Raw genomic sequence first — 19,974 nt, 5'->3', positions numbered from 1 at the left:
ATGTTTCCATTGACCCCTCAGGTACCCTAAAATGTAATCAAACTGAAATATTTCATACAGAAAGAAGTATGTTCAATTGAAAACCGATATAAGCAGGTGCACCTTGTCTTAATCGCGCGCCCAAACACGAATTTCCAAGAGTTTGTCCCTGTACTAAAACTCATATTTCTTACTTGTTTTGGAAGTTACAAGCCTGAAACCTTGAACATAGACTGCTGACGCCCTGTGGAAGCCATAGGATTTGCATCCTGGGATCTAGAATTCATTATTTCCCTATAGGGTCCATTGTAAGAGCATGGGCTCTCAAAAACAAATATCTGGTTGGTTTTTCTTGGGATTTTCTCCTACTATATCTATTGCGTTATAGTCTCCTACATTATTTTAACATTTCTACAAACTTCAAAGTGTTTTCTTTCTGGTACCAATTGTATGCAGATCCTGGCTTCAGGGCCTGAGCAACAGGCAGTTTACTTTGGACACGTCAATCAGGTGGAAATTGAGAAGGACCCTTTGCTATGAGACTCGAAATTGAGCTCAGGTGCATCCTGTTTCCTTTGATCATCTTTGAGATGTTTCTACAACATTGGAATCCACCTGTGGTAAAATCAGTAGATTGGACATGATTTGGAAAGGCACACACCTGTCTATATAAGGTCCCACTGTTGCCATTGCATGTCAGAGCAAAAACCAAGCCATGAGGTCGAAAGAATTGTCTGTAGAGCTCCGAGACAGGATTGTGTCGAGGCAAAGATCCGGGGAAGGGTACCCAAAAAATGTCTGCAGCATTGAAGTTCCCCAAGAACCCAGTGGCCTTTGGATGTTTGGAACCACCAAGACTCTTCATAGAGCTGGCCGCCCGGCCAAACTGAGCAATCAGAGCAGAAGGGCCTTAGTCAGGGTGGTGACCAAGAACCTGATGGTCACTCTGACAGAGCTCCAGAGTTCCTCTGTGAAGATGGGAGGACCTTCCAGAAGGACAACCATCTCTGCAGCACTCCACCAATCAGGCCTTTATGGTAGAATGGCCAGATGGAAGCCACTCCTCAGTAAAAGGCACATGACAGCCCACTTGGAGTTTGCCAAAAAGCACCTAAAGACTATTAGACCATGAGAAACACGGTTCTCTGGATTGATGAAACCAAGATTGAACTCTATGGCCTGAATGCCAAGCGTCACGTCTGGAGAAGCATTGATGCAGTGTGTTTCTCCGTGGCAGGGACTGGGAGACTAGTCAGGATCGAGGGAAAGAGCAATCTGAAGCAGGATTCCATCAAGGATCTCTGTACTTTGCTCGGTTGATCTTTCCCTCGATCCTGACTAGTTTCCCAGTCCCCATCCAACCTGACAGAGCTTGAGAGGATCTTCAGAGAATTATGGGAGAAACTCCCTAAATACAGGTGTGCCAAGCTTGTAGCGTCATACCCAAGAAGACTCAAGTCTGTAATTGTTGCAAAAGGTGCTTCGACAAAGTACTGAGTAAACGGCCTGAATACTAACAATGGCAAGAAAAAATATGTGAACCCTTTGGAAATACCTGGATTACTGCATAAAATTGGTCATAAAATGCAATCTGATCGTCATCTAGTCACAACAATAGACAAACACAGTCTGCTTAAACTAATAACACACAAACAATTATACATGTTCCTGTCTTTATTGAACACACCGTGTAAACATTAACAGTGCAGGGTGGGAAAAGTATGTGAACCCTTGGATTTAAAACTTCTTCAGGATCGGTGTCCCGTCCATGGGATGGTTAAGCTAATGTAGGCTAATGCGATTAGTATGAGGTTGTAAGTAACAAGAAAATTTCCCAGGACATAGACATATCTGATATTGGCAGAAAGCTTAAATTCTTGTTAATCTAACTGCACTGTCCAATTTACAGTAGCTATTACAGTGAAATAATACCATGCTATTGTTTGAGGAGAGTGCACACATTTTGAACATGAAAAGTTCTTAATAAACAAATTAGGCACATTTGGGCAGTCTTGATACACAATTCTGAATAGAAATGCAATGGTTCATTGGATCAGTCTAAAACTGTGCCCATACACTGCTGCCATCTAGTGGCCAAAATCTAAATTGCACCTGGGCTGGAATAATACATGATGTCCTTTGTCTTGTCAAAGATTGTACAAAAAAAAAAAATCAAAAGAACGTTTTTTTTTTCTTTGTATGATCTTTTACCAGATCTATTGTGTTATATTCTCCTACATTCCTTTCACATTTCCACAAACATTTCCACAAACTTCAAAGTGTTTCTTTCAAATGGTACCAAGAATATGCATATATCCTTGCTTCAGGGCCTGAGCAACAGGCAGTTAGATTTAGGTATGTCATTTTAGGTGAAAATTGAATCCTTAAGAGGTTTATAACTGGTTGACCCTCCTTTGGCAGCAATAACCTCAACCAAACGTTTTCTGTAGTGGCGGATCAGACCTGCACAACGGTCAGGAGGAATTTTGGACCATTACCTTTACAAAACTGTTTCAGTTCAGCAATATTCTTGGGATGTCTGGTGTGAATTACTCCCTTGAGGTCATGCCACAGCATCTCAATCGGGTTGAGGTCAGGACTCTAACTGGGTCACTCCAGAAGGCGTATTTTCTTCTGTTGAAGCCATTCTGGTGTTGATTTACTTCTGTGTTTTGGGTCGTTGTCCTGTTGCATCACTCAACTTCTGTTGAGCTTCAATTGGCGAACAGATAGTCTAACATTCTCCTGCAAAACGTCTTGATAAACTAGGGAATTCATTTTTCCGTTGATGATAGCAAGCTGTCCAGGCCCTGAGGCAGCAAAACAGCCCCAAACCATGATGCTCCCTCCACCATACTTAACTGTAGGGATGAGGTTTTGATGTTGGTGTGCTGTGCCTTTTTTTCTCCACAGTGTTGTGTGTTCCTTCCAAACAACTCATCTGTAGTTTCATCTGTCCACAGAATATTTTGCAAGTAACACTGTGGAACATCCAGGTGCACTTTTGCAAACTTCAGACTTGCAACAATATTTTTTTGGGACAGCATTGGCTTCTTCCGTGGTGTCCTCCCATGAACGCCATTCTTGTTTAGTGTTTTACGTATCGTAGACTCGTCAACAGAGATGTTAGCATCTTCCAGATATTTCTGTAAGTCTTTAGCTGACATTCTAGGATTCTTCTTAACCTCATTGAGCATTCTGCTCTGTGCTCTTGCAGTCATCTTTGCAGGACGGCCACTCCTAGGGAGAGTAGCAACAGTGCTGAACTTTCTCCATTTATAGACCATTTGTCTTACTGTGGACTAATGAAAATCAAGGCTTTTAGTGATACTTTTGTAACCCTTTCCAGCTTTATGCAAGTCAACAATTCTCAATCTTAGGTCTTCTGAGGTCTCTTCTGTTCGAGGCATGGTTCACATCAGGCAACGCTTCTTGTGAATAGCAAACTCACATTTTGTGAGTGTTGTTTATAGGGCAAGGCAGCTCTAACCAACATCTCCAATCTCATCTCAATGATTGGACTCCTGGTCAGCTGACTCCTGATTCCAATTAGCTTTTGGAGAAGTCATTAGCCTAGGGGGGTTCACATACTTTTTCCAACCTACACTGTGAAAATTACAATAATTTGTGTGTTACTAGTTTAAGCAGACTGTCTTTGTCTATTGTTGTGACTTAGATGAAGATCAGATCAAATTTGATGAGCAATTTATGCAGAAACCCAGGTATTTCCGAAGGGTACACATACCTTTTCTTTTCACTGTGTACGTAAATGTGATTTATTTATTTATACATTTTTTTATACAATTTTTTTTTTTTTTTAAACTGTTTTTGCGTTGTCATTATGAGGTATAGATTGATGAGGGGGAAAAATATTGAATCCATTTTAGAATAAGGCTGTAACACAACAAAATGTGGAAAAAGTCAAGGGGTCTGAATACTTTCCGAATGCCCTGTATATAGAACATGTGTTCACATGTTGACATCCATATTTTAAGGATGATCCTTTGATGTTAATGCCTGAAGTTAAGGTTGGGGTTTACATGTTGACTACACGCATGTTGATTCGTCCGCACCAGATGCGATCCGGACACGCATTTTGAAATATCAAAAATAACTCTGAACGAACTATATTAATTTGGCAACAGTTTCTCTCTTTGTGGAGTCTCTCTCTCTCTGTCTCTCTCTGTCCCTGTCTCTCTGTCTCCTTCTTGTCTGTCTCTCTCTGTCTCATCTGTCTCTCTCTCTGTCTCTCTCCCTCCGTCTCTCTCTCAGTCTCGTCTGTCTCTCTCTGTCTCTCTCAATTCAATTTAAGGGCTTTATTGACATGGGAAACATATGTTTACATTGCCAAAGCAAGTGAAATAGATAATAAACAAAAGTGAAATAAACAGTACAAAATCAACAGTTAACATTACGCAAAAGTTACAAAAGAATAAAGACATTTCAAATATCATTATGTCTATATAGTAATGTATTATTATTATTATTATAATGTAATGATGTGAAGATAGTTAAAGTACAAAAGGGAAAATAAACATAAATATTGGTCGTATTTACAATGGTGTTTGTTCTTCACTGGTTGACCTTTCTAGTGGCAACAGGTCACACATCTTGCTGCTGTGATGGCACACTGTGATATTTCACCCAATAGGTATGGGAGTATTCAAATTGTTTTCAAATTGTTTTTTGTCTGTGTAATCTGAGGGAAATATGTGTCTCTAATATAGTCATACATTTGGCAGGAGGTTAGGAAGTGCAGCTCAGTTTCCACCTTATCTTGTGGGCAGTGTGCACGTAGCCTGCCTTCTCTTGAGAGCCATGTCTGCCTACGGTGGCCTTTCTCAATAGCAAAGCTATGCTCACTGAGTCTGTACATAGTCAAGGCTTTCCTTAAGTTTGGGTCAGTCACAGTGGACAGGTATTCTGCCGTTGTGTACTCTCTGTGTAGGGCCAAATAGCATTCTAGTTTGCTCTGTTTTTTTTGTTGTTAATTCTTTCCAATGTGTCAAGTAATTATCTTTTCTCTTTTTGTTTTCTCGTGGTCTAATTGTGCTGTTGTCCTGGGGCTCTGTGGGGTGTGTTTGTGTTTGTGAACAGAGCCCCAGGACCAGCTTGCTTAGGGGACTCTTCTCCAGGTTCATCTCTCTGTAGGTGATGGCTTTGTTATGGAAGGTTTGGGAATCTCTTCCTTTTAGGTGGTTGTAGAATTTAACGGCTCTTTTCTGGATTTGATAATTAGCAGGTGTTGGCTTAATTCTGCTCTGCATGCATTATTTGGTGTTTTATATGGAGGATATTCTGCATGAAGACTCTCAATTTGGTGTTTGTACCAAAGGGTCTGAATTATTCAATTTTTAATATCAAATCAAATCAAATGTATTTATATAGCCCTTCGTACATCAGCTGATATCTCAAAGTGCTGTACAGAAACCCAGCCTAAAACCCCAAACAGCAAGCAATGCAGGTGTAGAAGCACGGTGGCTAGGAAAAACTCCTAAGAAAGGCCAAAACCTAGGAAGAAACCTAGAGAGGAACCAGGCTATGTGGGGTGGCCAGTCCTCTTCTGGCTGTGCCGGGTGGAGATTATAGCAGAACATGGCCAAGATGTTCAAATGTTCATAAATGACCAGCATGGTCGAATAATAATAAGGCAGAACAGTTGAAACTGGAGCAGCAGCACAGTCAGGTGGAAGTTGAAACTGGAGCAGCAGCATGGCCAGGTGGATTGGGGACAGCAAGGAGTCATCATGTCAGGTAGTCCTGGGGCATGGTCCTAGGGCTCAGGTCAGTTGAAACTGGAACAGCAGCATGGCCAGGTGGACTGGGGACAGCAAGGAGTCATCATGTCAGGTAGTCCTGGAGCTCAGGTCCTAGGGCTCGGGTCCTCCGAGAGAGAGAAAGAAAGAGAGAAGGAGAGAATTAGAGAACGCACACTTAGATTCACACAGGACACCGAATAGGACAGGAGAAGTACTCCAGATATAACAAACTGACCCCAGCCCCCCGACACATAAACTACTGCAGCATAAATACTGGAGGCTGAGACAGGAGGGGTCAGGAGACACTGTGGCCCCATCCGAGGGGCATTTTAATAATACAATAATACATTTTAATAATTTTAATAATACTAATACATTTTCAAACATTTCTAAAAACATGTTTTCACTTTGTCATTATGAGGTATTGTGATGTCATTATGGGGTATTGTGATGTCATTATGGGGTATTGTGATGTCATTATGGGGTATTATTGTGTGTAGATTGAGGAAAAATATTAATTTGAACCCATTTTAAAATAAGGCTGTAATTGTAAAAACAATGTGGAAAAAGTCTAGGCACTGTATATGTTGAAGAGGGTGGGGCTTAAGCTGCATCCCTGTCTCAACCCCTGGCCCAGTGGAAAAACGTGTGTTTTTTTTTGCCAATATTAACCGCACAAATGTTGTCTGTGTACATGGATTTCATAATGTTTTTCCCCCAACACCACTTTACATCAATTTGTATAGCAGAACCTTATACCAAATTGAGTCGAAGGCTTTTTTTTTTTTAAATCAACAAAGCACGATTAGACTTTGCCTTTGTTTGTTTGTCAGTTAGGGGTGTGCAGGGTGAATACATGGTCTGTCGACAGTAATTAGGTAAAAAGCCAATTGGACATTTGCTCAGTAGTGTTTTCACTGAGGAAATTAACTAGTCTGCTGTTAATTTTCGTAGTTTTATTTTTCCAGGTAAGTTGACTGAGAACATGTTCTCATTTCCAGCAATGACCTGGGGAATAGTTACAGGGGAGAGGAGGTGGGGATGAATGAACTGGGGATTATTAGGTGACCGTGATGGTTTGAGGGCCAGATTGGGAATTAAGCCAGGACACCGAGGTTAACACCCCTACTCTTACACTAAGTGCCATGGGATCTTTAATGACCTCAGAGAGTCAGGACACCCGTTTAACATCCCATCCGAAAGACAGCACCCTACACAGGGCAGTGGGATATTTTTTTTAGACCAGAGGAAATAGTGCCTCCTACTGGCCCTCCAACACCACTTCCAGCAGCATCTGGTCTCCCATCAAGGAACTGACCAGCACCAACGCTGCTTAGCTTCAGAAGCAAGCCAGCAGTGGTATGCAGGGTGGTATGCTGCTGTGTATTTCTGACATGCTGTTCCTTTTTCCATTGTGTATTTCTGTATTGTTTTAGTGATTCACCATAGTGAAGGCGTAGACTCAGGTTTTCCGGGTCTCTATGTTTTTGGTTTGACAGGTTTCTCAATTTCTTTCTTAGATTTTTGCATTCTTCATCAAACCATTTGTCATTGTTGTTCATTTTCTTTGGTTTTCGGTTTGACATTTTTAGATTTGATAGGGAAGCTGAGAGGTCAAATATACTGTTAAGATTTTCTACTGCCAAGTTTACACCTTCACTGTGACAGTGGAACGTTTTACCCAGGAAGTTGTCTAGAAGGGATTGAATTTGTTGTTGTCTAATTGTTTTTTGGTAGGTTTCCACACTACATTCCTTCCATCTACAGCATTTCTTAATGTTATTCAGTTCCTTTGGCTTTGATGCCTCATGATTGAGCGAAGCTTTGTTCAAGTAGAGCAGTGCTTTTCAATTATTTTCTGTTACCCCCCTAGGAAGAAGTAAACATTTCGCTCCCCCCAACTCTTCGCCACGACTGTAAATAGTATCATTTGTCTATAAAATTGTTATGAGTACACCTCTGCATAACATTGTATCCTTATTAACATTAAAGAAGACAAAAAAAGAGAAACAAGAAAGAAATATAGATCAACTTACAACAAAGAATAACTTTATTAACATTGTGTTTTAGTCTGTAACAGAAAATACTAGTAAATAAAGTGCATCAATTTGCCTGAAATTTAAATTAAAAAAAATCAAACCTTATTTAAATTGTAAACATTTGACCATTTGATACTGAAAAATAAAATATAATCAATAAATAATAATACATTCAAATTGATCAGCAACATTAACTCAGGAGCGCAATATATGGAACACTTTGACCTATAAAACAAAAATGAATAAAACAATTTGTGCTGATTTTTTAAAATCAAAATGAGGAATTGAGGATTAATGGCTACAATGAGCACGTTTTGCAGAGCACAGCTTTCCGAAGCGGGGTTTGAAGCATGATAGTGCAACTCTCAGCTCCTGCTCAATGTTTAGCTGGGACCTGTACTTAGTCTTCAGTGCAGCAACAGCAGAGAAGCCAGTCTCACAAAGATAAGATGTTGCAAAAGGAAGAAGAATGCCCATGGCCCTCTGCCCTAAGAGTGGATACTGCCCTCTCTACACTCAGTATCTGTGATGTGAACCTCGGTCTCAATGTGGAGTCAGACGTCATATCAATGAACTGGTCCTCCTCTGCAGAGCTGAAACCAGTTGGAGCTGGTGCATTGAAAGGATCTCTCACCCAGTCATATTGGGTACTGTTTTCAGGGAAGTACTTTTTAAAGAATCCCATCAGTGATGAAATATGCTCCTTAATATATGGAATCACTGAGGTGGCATCATAGTCAGTAGTGTCAACAAATTCATGCAGGTTCTCGAATTAATCAGTATTTCCTTCACCAAGTTGGCCGCCCCACATAGCAAGCTTTGGAGTGAAAGAGCTGATCTAGTCTGTGACCTGAGGGAGGTGTTTATCTTTCCCTTGAAGCTGTAGATTTAGTTCATTTAGCTTTCCAAATATGTCACTCAGGTAGGCCAGTTTTATCAGGAAGTTCTCATCACAAAATGTTTCTGCGAGTTCATACTTGTGCTCCTGCTCCGAAAACATTCTTATCTGCTCTCAGAGCTCAAAAACTCGGGACAAGACTTTTCCTCGTGACAGCCACCTTGCTTCACTGTGAAACAGCACAGCTTGATGTTCAACTCCCATCTCCTCACAGATAGCAGAGAAGACTCTTGTTTTAGTGGTCTGGTCTTTATAAAATTGACTACACCTACAATGTCAGTCATAACCTCACTTCATTCAGAGGAAAGGTGCCTTGATGCCAGTGCTTCTCTGTGTATAACACAGTGTGTCCACTCAGCATTAGGTGAGGCCTTCTTGATGAGTGCCCAAAGTCCTTTTCTCATCCCTGCCATGGTCTGTGCACCATCACCTCAAACACCAATGCAGTTCTCCCACTTTAGCCCATTCTCAGTCAGGAAGCAGTCCAGCATTCTGAATAGCTCTTCAGCTCTGGCTCTGTCTCTGACATATTTACAAACCAGTAGATCCTCATACAGGGAGTTTCATGTCAAAACGTACATAAGAGATAAACAAACCGTCTTTGTTGCGGTCTGTTGCTTCATCGAGCTGTAAGGCAAAACGTTTGTCTTTGAGTTTATCTACCAGCTGTTCTTTAAGATCTCTAGCAATGGGCCTGGAAATCAGACCAGAGAGACTTCCTCCCGGACCAGAGAGACACCCTCCCGGACCAGAGAGACACCCTCCCGGACCAGAGAGACACCCTCCCGGACCAGAGAGACACCCTCCCGGACCAGAGAGACTTCCTCCCGGACCAGAGAGACACCCTCCCGGACCAGAGAGACTTCCTCCCGGACCAGAGAGACACCCTCCCGGACCAGAGAGACACCCTCCCGGACCAGAGAGACACCCTCCCGGACCAGAGAGACACCCTCCCGGACCAGAGAGACACCCTCCCGGACCAGAGAGACACCCGCCCAGACCTGAAGGACCTGCACTGAGAGAACCCACGCCAAGAGGACCTACACCCAGACCACAGCATCACCAGCCACCCCCAAACCAGCTGAGACCACCCCAAGCATCCCGCACCCTATATAGGCCCCCCCATATCAGACATATGCCCCTTCTGCCCACCCCATGCCCCCCCGCCCCAGCGGCAAGGACCTCAACCTGACAGCAGGACATCTGCCCAGGCTGTGAGCAGAGCAACAGGCCCAACCCTCACTGTTACACCTACCCAAGCCCCATCCTGGGAGCTAAGAGGTATGTATCAGATGCTCAACATGCTCTGCTCACATCTACTGTGATGGTCGGGGCCTAAACCACACAAAAATAACACTAGACACGATGGAACACAAAGCTTTTACTATCAGCAGCACGGCCAGGTGGACTGGGGACAGCAAGGAGTCATCATGCCAGGTAGTCCTGAGGTTAGATTACTCGTTGGATATTACTGCATTGTCGGAACTAGAAGCACAAGCATTTCGCTACACTCGCATTAACATCTGCTAACCATGTGACCATTAACATCTGCTAACCATGTGTATGTGACCAATACAATTTGATTTGAGAAGCTTTTTCAAATCACTCCCTTGAGTGCTGTGGATACCCTTTCCTGCTGGGCCCTCAGGTAATTTGTGCCCGTGTGAAATATAATGTGGCTGGGGGACCCTAGTCTGTCCTCTGTGTGTCTCTGTCTCTGTGTGTCTCTCTCTACCCCCCTTCTCTGTCTCTGTGTGTCTCTGTCTCTGTGTGTCTCTCTCTACCCCCCTTCTCTGTCTCTGTGTGTCTCTGTCTCTGTGTGTCTCTCTCTACCCCCCTTCTCTGTCTCTGTGTGTCTCTGTCTCTGTGTGTCTCTCTCTACCCCCTTCTCTGTCTCTGTGTGTCTCTGTCTCTGTGTGTCTCTCTCTACCCCCTTCTCTGTCTCTGTGTGTCTCTGTCTCTGTGTGTCTCTCTCTACCCCCTTCTCTGTCTCTGTGTGTCTCTGTCTCTGTGTGTCTCTCTCTACCCCCTTCTCTGTCTCTGTGTGTCTCTGTCTCTGTGTGTCTCTCTCTACCCCCTTCTCTGTCTCTGTGTGTCTCTGTCTCTGTGTGTCTCTCTCTACCCCCCTTCTCTGTCTCTGTGTGTCTCTGTCTCTGTGTGTCTCTCTCTACCCCCTTCTCTGTCTCTGTGTGTCTCTGTCTCTGTGTGTCTCTGTCTCTGTGTGTCTCTCTCTACCCCCCTTCTCTGTCTCTCTCTGTCTCTGTCTCTGTGTGTCTCTCTCTACCCCCTTCTCTGTCTCTCTCTGTCTCTGTCTCTGTGTGTCTCTGTCTCTGTGTGTCTCTCTCTACCCCCCCTTCTCTGTCTCTCCCACAATCTCCCCCCTCTCTTTTTCTAGTTCTCCCCTTCTCTCTCGCTCTCCGATGTTGCTATTGTGGTCGATTTGGACACAGTCAGTGTGTCAGTCAGTGTGTCAGTCAGTGTGTCAGTCAGTGTGTCAGTCAGTGTGTCAGTCAATGTGTCAGTCAGTGTGTCAGTCAGTGTGTCAGTCAATGTGTCAGTCAGTGTGTCAGTCAGTGTGTCAGTCAATGTGTCAGTCAGTGTGTCAGTCAGTGTGTCAGTCAGTGTGTCAGTCAGTGTGTCAGTCAGTGTGTCAGTCAATGTGTCAGTCAGTGTCAGTCAGTGTGTCAGTCAGTGTGTCAGTCAGTGTGACTTCTTCGATGGGTCGTCGAGTGGTTGAGGAGAGTGTCAATTGCCTCGTAGGAGAACAGAAGATTGTCCTCGCCTCCTCGATAGCATCTTTCCACTGAGGAAGCGCGAGAGTATCCTACCGTCTAAATATCTTTTTAATACGTATTTTTGTGTGCTGTGACTGGCGCCCTCTAGCTGTAAAAGGAAGCAACAGCAGGGGGCCTGATTTGCTGTAAACATAATAACCTGGATTGGACCTGTTTGTTTACTTATATCGTGTCTCCTAGAGATTTAAATGGATTGTAGAGGAGCTTATCTCTCTCTCTCTCTCTCTCTCTTCTCCCCCCTCTCTCTCTCTCTTCCCTCTTCTCCCCCCTCTCTCTCTCTTCTCTCTCTCTCTTCTCCCCCTCTCTCTTCTCTCCCCCTCTCTCTCTTCTCTCTCTCTCTTCTCTCCCCTCTCTCTCTTCTCTCTCTCTCTTCTCTCCCCTCTCTCTCTTCTCTCTCTCTCTTCTCTCCCCTCTCTCTCTCTCTCTCTCTCTCTCTCTTCTCTCTCTCTCTCCCCCCCTCTCTCTCTCTCTCGTGGGATTAACGTGCGGTCGAGTATCGGGCATGTTCCAAGGGAGAGGAAGACGGGAAGAGAAGGAAGCGAGACAGATCTTTGAAGGAGAGAGAGAGAGCGAGACGGTGTTGAGTCGGACGTACAGAAAACAGGAGAATAAAACAAGCTGAGGATCTACCTGAACAAGGTCCTCCATATTGAAAAGGCACCTGTCGTCTTTGGTAAGCTTTAATGTCGTCAAATATTGCAGACAAGTCTTGTTAACTGCTATGACAACGGAACTAATCAATGAATACAAAAGGCCTATAGTGTGAATCCTGCTATTGACTTGACTTTTAAAATTACCTTTATTTTACATGTCTTTTGCCTTTGTTGTACATTTGACTTATGTGTCAAAGCCACACAAAAAAAGGGAGAGAGAGAGAGGCGGGGGGGATGAAGGGTTAGGCTAGATAAGCCAGGAGTAAGCCTCTTTCAGGCCACTTCTAGCCTCATGGATCATTCAGTCAGGTCTATCTGAAGTATTTAATATTCCGTGTTTGATTGATGCTCTCCCCCAACTACAGCATCTATGTTCACCTAGCTACTGACGGAGAGTTGGACCAATGAGGTTTCTGCATTATGTGTCATTTACATGACCCTACACCATTCTATGGCAGCCATGGTAACGCCACTATTAACAAATAATGTCATGTGACTGAACATCTAGAATTGGAACACTATTCTACATTCTAGAAGATGTCCCAGCTCTATAAAACACTCTGCTAGGGTTGGTCCAGACGGTGATCTTGTTTGTACACAGGTTATAGGGTGTGACCTGGTTGTCTCTGTCTGCGTCACCATACTCACACGCAGGCAGGCACACACACACACACACACACACACTGCCGATTCCATGCTGTGAGCCCTAGATAGGTGTCATCCCTCAGCTCACATATGTGTTTGTGTTTAAAGCTCTTTAAATGTGGGACACACACCCACACACTATGGGGCCGGTCAGGCCTGCACCTAGTTGTAATGCCAGGGGCTTGCTGGTGAGAGACAAGCCCCTGTAAGCTTCAGATTCCAGGCTAAGCTCTGGACGTATGGAGTCCAGGACCCAGATTCACAAAACCTTCTTAAGAACAACATGTCTTAGCTGCCATTCCCCCAATTTAACTATAGATCCCCCCCAATTTAACTATAGACCCCCCAATTTAACTATAGATCCCCCCAATTTAACTATAGACCCCCAATTTAACTATAGATTCCCCCAATTTAACTATAGATTCCCCCTCCAATTTAACTATAGACCCCCCAATTTAACTATAGATCCTCCCCAATTTAACTATAGACCCCCTCCAATTTAACTATAGATTCCCCCAATTTAACTATAGATCCCCCTCCAATTTAACTATAGATCCCCCCCCAATTTAACTATAGATCCCCCCAATTTAACTATAGATCCCCCTCCAATTTAACTATAGATCCCCCCAATTTAACTATAGATCCCCCAATTTAACTATAGATCCCCCCAATTTAACTATAGATCCCCCATTTAACTATAGATCCCCCCCCAATTTAACTATAGACCCCCCAATTTAACTATAGATCCCCCCAATTTAACTATAGATCCCCCCCAATTTAACTATAGATCCCCCCAATTTAACTATAGATCCCCCGCAATTTAACTATAGACCCCCAATTTAACTATAGATCCCCCCAATTTAACTATAGATCCCACCTCCAATTTAACTATAGACCCCCCCAATTTAACTATAGATCCCCCAATTTAACTATAGATCCCCCCAATTTAACTATAGATCCCCCAATTTAACTATAGATCCCCCCAATTTAACTATAGATCCCCCCCAATTTAACTATAGACCCCCCAATTTAACTATAGATCTATACAGAAAGTTGATATCCTTCATAAAGTTTTTGGAAAAGTTCTTAACTTTTTGCTTAAGGAGAAACATAAACAATTATAAAGTAAGAACAAATGTGATTCTTGAAAATAAAGTTGTTTGATCGCGTCATATTTAATTCACACAAACTTAATCTGAAAGTTTCAGTATTGATTGTTTTACACCCAACAACATGTTTTAGAACAGTAATCTCGGTAATAAATATGCTAACGTGATTGCCATTGCTAGCTACAGTGGGGCAAAAAAGCATTTAGTCAGCCACCAATTGTGCAAGTTCTCCCACTTAAAAAGATGAGAGAGGCCTGTAATTTTCATCATAGGTACACTTCACCTATGACAGACAAAATGAAAAAATTCACATTGTAGGATTTTTAATGAATTTATTTGCAAATTATGGTGGAAAATAAGTATTTGGTCACCTACAAACAAGCAAGATTTCTGGCTCTCACAGACCTGTAACTTCTTCTTTAAGAGGCTCCTCTGTCCTCCACTCGTTACCTGTATTAATGGCACCTGTTTGAACTTGTTATCAGTATAAAAGACACCTGTCCACAACCTCAAACAGTCACACTCAAAACCACCATGGCCAAGACCAAAGAGCTGTCCAAGGACAGCAGAAACAAAATTGTAGACCTGCACCAGGCTGGGAAGACTGAATCTGCAATAGGTAAGCAGCTTGGTTTGAAGAAATCAACTGTGGGAGCAATTATTAGGAAATGGAAGACATACAAGACCACTGATAATCTCCCTTGATCTGGGGCTCCACGCAAGATCTCACCCCGTGGGGTCAAAATGATCACAAGAACGGTGAGCAAAAATCCCAGAACCACACGGGGGGACCTAGTGAATGACCTGCAGAGAGCTGGGACCAAAGTAACAAAGCCTACCATAAGCAAGGGCATTGAAGATGAAACGTGGCCGGGACTTTCAGCATGACAATGATCCCAAACACACCGCCCGGGCAACGAAGGAGTGGCTTCGTAAGAAGCATTTCAAGGTCCTGGAGGGGCCTAGCCAGTCTCCAGATCTCAACCCCATAGAAAATCTTTGGAGGGAGTTGAAAGTCCGTGTTGCCCAGCAACAGCCCCAAAACATCACTGCTCTAGAGGAGATCTGCATGGAGGAATGGGACAAACAGCAACAGTGTGTGAAAACCTTGTGAAGACTTACAGAAAACGTTTGACCTCTGTCATTGCCAACAAAGGGTATATAACAAAGTATTGAGATAAACTTTTGTTATTGACCAAATACTTATTTTCCACCATAATTTGCAAATAAATTCATTAATAATCCTACAATGTGATTTTCTGGATTTTTTTTCTCATTTTGTCTGTCATAGTTGAAGTGTACCTATGATGAAAATTACAGGCCTCTCTCGTCTTTTTAAGTGGGAGAACTTGCACAATTGGTGGCTGACTAAATACGTTTTTGCCCCACTTTACATAGCTAGCTAGATCGGTTGCCTAGCAGAAAAGAAAGGATCGGTTGCCTAGCACCTAAGAAGATATGTGAGAGTTTCTAAGAAAATGATATCTTAAGATGTTGAGGAATTGCACATGCTTCTTAAAATAGGAACTTTCTTAATTTTTTTGCATAAGAAGTGTTTTGTGAATCTGGTTTCCACTGTGTGTCGTGTTTAGAGAGGAGAGTTACACAGACGGACATGTCGAGCTGCAACTGCTGTACTTTCTTTTATCCTATTTGGGGACTTTCTCTCTCTCTCTCAACCTGTATAGACCATCCACCACCACCACCACCATCACCAAGTCAAAGACCAGTCTCTAAATGCCTCCCCTCCTCTCTCTCTCTTCACATCCCTCCGTCTCTCTTCAGACCATGTCAAAGGACCAGTCTCTAAATGCCTCCCCTCCTCTCTCTCCACATCCCTCTGTCTCTCTTCAGACCATGTCAAAGGACCAGTCTCTAAATGCCTCCCCTCCTCTCTCTCTTCACATCCCTCCGTCTCTCTTCAGACCATGTCAAAGGACCAGTCTCTAAATGCCTCCCCTCCTCTCTCTCTCTTCACATCCCTCCGTCTCTCTTCAGACCATGTCAAAGGACCAGTCTCTAAATGCCTCCCCTCCTCTCTCTCTCTTCAGACCATGTCAAAGGACCAGTCTCTAAATGCCTCCCCTCCTTCTCTCTTCACATCCCTCCGTCTCTCTTCAGACCATGTCAAAGGACCAGTCTCTAAATGCCTCCCCTCCTCTCTCTCCGTCTCTCTTCAGACCATGTCAAAGGACCAGTCTCTAAATGCCTCCCCTCCTCTCTCTCCACATCCCTCTGTCTCTCTTCAGACCATGTCAAAGGACCAGTCTCTAAATGCCTCCCCTCCTTCTCTCTCCACATCCCTCTGTCTCTCTTCAGACCATGTCAAAGGACCAGTCTCTAAATGCCTCCCCTCCTCTCTCTCTCCACATCCCTCCGTCTCTCTTCAGACCATGTCAAAGGACCAGTCTCTAAATGCCTCCCCTCCTTCTCTCTCCACATCCCTCTGTCTCTCTTCAGACCATGTCAAAGGACCAGTCTCTAAATGCCTCCCCTCCTCTCTCTCTCCACATCCCTCCGTCTCTCTTCAGACCATGTCTAAGGACCAGTCTCTAAATGCCTCTACTCCTTCTCTCTCTCCACCTATATAGACCACTCCTCACCATCACCACCATGTCTAAGGACCAGTCTCTAAATGCCTCCCCTCCTTCTCTCTCTTCACATCTCTCCATCTCTCTTCAGACCATGTCTAAGGACCAGTCTCTAAATGCCTCCCCTCCTTCTCTCTCTTCACATCTCTCCGTCTCTCTTCAGACCATGTCTAAGGACCAGTCTCTAAATGCCTCTACTCCTTCTCTCTCTCCACCTATATAGACCACTCCTCACCATCACCACCATGTCTAAGGACCAGTCTCTAAATGCCTCCCCTCCTTCTCTCTCTTCACATCTCTCCGTCTCTCTTCAGACCATGTCTAAGGACCAGTCTCTAAATGCCTCCCCTCCTTCTCTCTCTTCACATCTCTCCGTCTCTCTTCAGACCATGTCTAAGGACCAGTCTCTAAATGCCTCCCCTCCTTCTCTCTCTTCACATCTCTCCGTCTCTCTTCAGACCATGTCTAAGGACCAGTCTCTAAATGCCTCCCCTCCTTCTCTCTCTTCACATCTCTCCGTCTCTCTTCAGACCATGTCTAAGGACCAGTCTCTAAATGCCTCCCCTCCTCTCTCTCCGTCTCTCTTCAGACCATGTCTAAGGACCAGTCTCTAAATGCCTCCCCTCCTCTCTCTCCGTCTCTCTTCAGACCATGTCTAAGGACCAGTCTCTAAATGCCTCCCCTCCTCTCTCTCCGTCTCTCTTCAGACCATGTCTAAGGACCAGTCTCTAAATGCCTCCCCTCCTTCTCTCTCTTCACATCTCTCCGTCTCTCTTCAGACCATGTCTAAGGACGAGTCTCTAAATGCCTCCCCCTCTCTCTCCGTCTCTCTTCAGACCATGTCTAAGGACCAGTCTCTAAATGCCTCCCCTCCTCTCTCTCCGTCTCTCTTCAGACCATGTCTAAGGACCAGTCTCTAAATGCCTCCCCTCCTCTCTCTCCGTCTCTCTTCAGACCATGTCTAAGGACCAGTCTCTAAATGCCTCCCCTCCTTCTCTCTCTTCACATCTCTCCGTCTCTCTTCAGACCATGTCTAAGGACCAGTCTCTAAATGCCTCCCCTCCTTCTCTCTCTTCACATCTCTCCGTCTCTCTTCAGACCATGTCTAAGGACCAGTGTGACTCTGTAGCAGTGAGCGTCGAGTCCCTCTTAACAGACGCAGTTAAGATGCAGTCCCAGTGTCGGGAGCGCAGTGAGCAGCTAGCTGTGGCCGCCGCCGCACTGCGGGAGGAGTCGGCGTGCTTGAGAGAACAGGTGAGGTGTCGATTTGTGGATGGATAGATATTTATATATTGTAGAAAGATTGACTGATAGATGATTGATTGCTTAGTTTATTGATTGATTGATTGATTTAACAGTGTCAAGCCACCCAGCTGGATATGGCCCGGATGAGAAGGCAGCTGGAAGAACTGCTGGATACCAAAGCTCAGATGGAGGCCAGTGATAGGATGCACCGCAAACTCAGCAGGACACTTTAAATGGAAGAGAAGGAAGAGAAGAGAGGGGAGGAACCAGGAGGGAGAGAGAAGAGAGGAGAGAGGGGAGGAACCAGGAGGGAGAGAGAAGAGAGAAGGAGAGAGGAGAAAGAGGTAGAGAGAGAGAGGAGAAAGAGGTAGAGAGAGAGAGGAGAAAGAGGTAGAGAGAGGAGAAAGAGGTAGAGAGAGAGGAGAAAGAGGTAGAGAGAGAGAGGAGAAAGAGGTAGAGAGAGAGAGGAGAAAGAGGTAGAGAGAGAGGAGGAGAGGAGAAAGAGGTAGAGAGAGATGAAAAGGGGGTGGAACCAGGAGAGAGAAGGAGAGAGAGGAGAAAGAGGTAGAGAGAGAGAGGAGAGAGGTAGAGAGAGAGAGGAGGAGAGAGGTAGAGAGAGAGAGGAGAAAGAGGTAGAGAGAGAGGAGAAAGAGGTAGAGAGAGAGAGGAGAAAGAGGTAGAGAGGGAGGAAAAGGGGGTGGAACCAGGAGAGAGAAGGAGAGAGAGGAGAAAGAGGAGGAGAAAGAAGAACAGCTGGGTACCAAGGCTTGATGGAGTCCCGGGGTGAACACACACTTGGGAATAAGTCTGGCAGACTTTACAGTTAAATAAATAATTATTTTAACATCGTACGCTTGTCTCTTGTTCTCTAACCCTATTTATCATCCCTAACCATCAGGCTACACTACATGACCAAAAGTATGTGGACACCTGCTCGTCGAACATCTGATTCCAAAATCATGGGCATTAATATGTAGTTGGTCCCCCCTTGGCACTGATGTTTGGCGTTTAGGCCTGGCTCGCAGTTGGCGTTCCAATTCATCCCAGAGGTGTTCGATGGGGTTGAGGTCAGGGCTCTGTGCCGGCCAGTCAAGTTCTTTCACAACATTCGACAAACCATTTCTGTACGGACCTCGTTTTGTGCACCATAGAATTGTCATGCGGAAACAGGAGAGGACCTTCCCCAAACTGTTGCCATAAATTTGGAAGTACATCATTTTCTAGACTGTCACTGTATGCTGTAGCGTGAAGATTTCCCTTCACTGGGACTAAGGGCTCTAGCCCGAACCATGAAAAAAGGCCCAGACCATTATTCCTCCTCCACCAAACTTTACAGTTGGCACTATGCAATGGGGCATGTAGCGTTCTCCTGGCATCCGCAAAAAAAAACAACAGATTCATTGGTTAGACTGCCAGATGGTGAAGCATGATTCATGAGGTAGTGTTCTCCAGAGAACGCCTTTCCACCACTCCAGAGTCCAATGGCGGCGAGCTTTACATCACTCCAGCTGATGCTGAGGCATTGAGCATGTTGATCTTAGGCTTGTGTGCGTGCGGCTGCTCGGTGACGGAAACCCATTTCATGAAGCTCCCCGACGATCAGTTCACCTGCAGACATTGCTTCCAGAGGAGGTTTGGAACCGGGTAGTGAGTGTTGCAACCAGTGGAGGACGGCTCATAATGTCTGGAATGGAGTAAATGGACTGGTATCAAACACAAGATGTGGTTGATCCCATTCCATTGACTCCATTACTGTGAGCCGCCCTCCCTTCAGCAGCCGCCAGACGATGTTTACGCGCCTCTGCACTCAGCTGTCCCGTTCTGTGAGCTTGTGTGGCCTTTCTACTTCACAATAACAGGGCAGAAATTTGACAAACTGACTTGTTGGAAAGGTGGCATCCTATGACGGTGACACATTGAAAGTCACCGAGATTTTCATTAAAGGCCATTCTAATGTCAATGTTTGTCTATGGAGATTGCATGGCTGTGTGCTCAATTTTATACACCTGGCAGCAACGGATGTGGCTGTAATAGCCAAATCCACTAATTTGAAGAGGTGTCCACATACCACATATATATACACATACCACATGTGTGTGTGTGTGTATATATATATATATATACACACACACACACATCTAACATCCCTAACCAATAGATTTGTTGCTTGGTAACCAGTTGTCATGACAGACAGACCCGTTCAAAAGTTTGCGGTCTCTTAGAAACATCCTTGTTTTTTTTCTTCTCTCCATTAAAATAAC

At 44.4% G+C, this 19,974-nt stretch overlaps 2 protein-coding genes and 1 long non-coding RNA gene across 3 annotated transcripts in view; 2 read left to right on the top strand and 1 right to left on the bottom strand.

Annotated features, from left to right (window-relative positions):
- LOC121847549 (transmembrane protein 151B-like) overlaps nucleotides 1–9,694 on the top strand; it is an 83,382-nt gene extending 73,688 nt beyond the window's left edge. Inside the window, exon 7 of the mRNA XM_042329290.1 lies at nucleotides 9,381–9,694. Coding sequence (XP_042185224.1) covers nucleotides 9,381–9,694 — 314 coding nt within the window. The remainder of the gene's footprint in view (nucleotides 1–9,380) is intronic.
- Nucleotides 1–19,974, bottom strand: part of LOC112259691 (gastrula zinc finger protein XlCGF57.1) — a 1,127,091-nt gene that overhangs the window by 520,284 nt on the left and 586,833 nt on the right. The window lies entirely within an intron of this gene.
- On the top strand, nucleotides 11,907–18,024 carry LOC112228139. The gene is made up of 3 exons (XR_002949992.2): nucleotides 11,907–12,143; nucleotides 17,567–17,722; nucleotides 17,827–18,024. It is a non-coding gene; the product is annotated as an uncharacterized LOC112228139 (long non-coding RNA).

This window comes from Oncorhynchus tshawytscha, linkage group LG10 (assembly GCF_018296145.1).
Source record: "Oncorhynchus tshawytscha isolate Ot180627B linkage group LG10, Otsh_v2.0, whole genome shotgun sequence".
NCBI lineage: Eukaryota > Metazoa > Chordata > Actinopteri > Salmoniformes > Salmonidae > Oncorhynchus > Oncorhynchus tshawytscha.
This window is presented reverse-complemented; position numbering and strand designations above follow the sequence as displayed.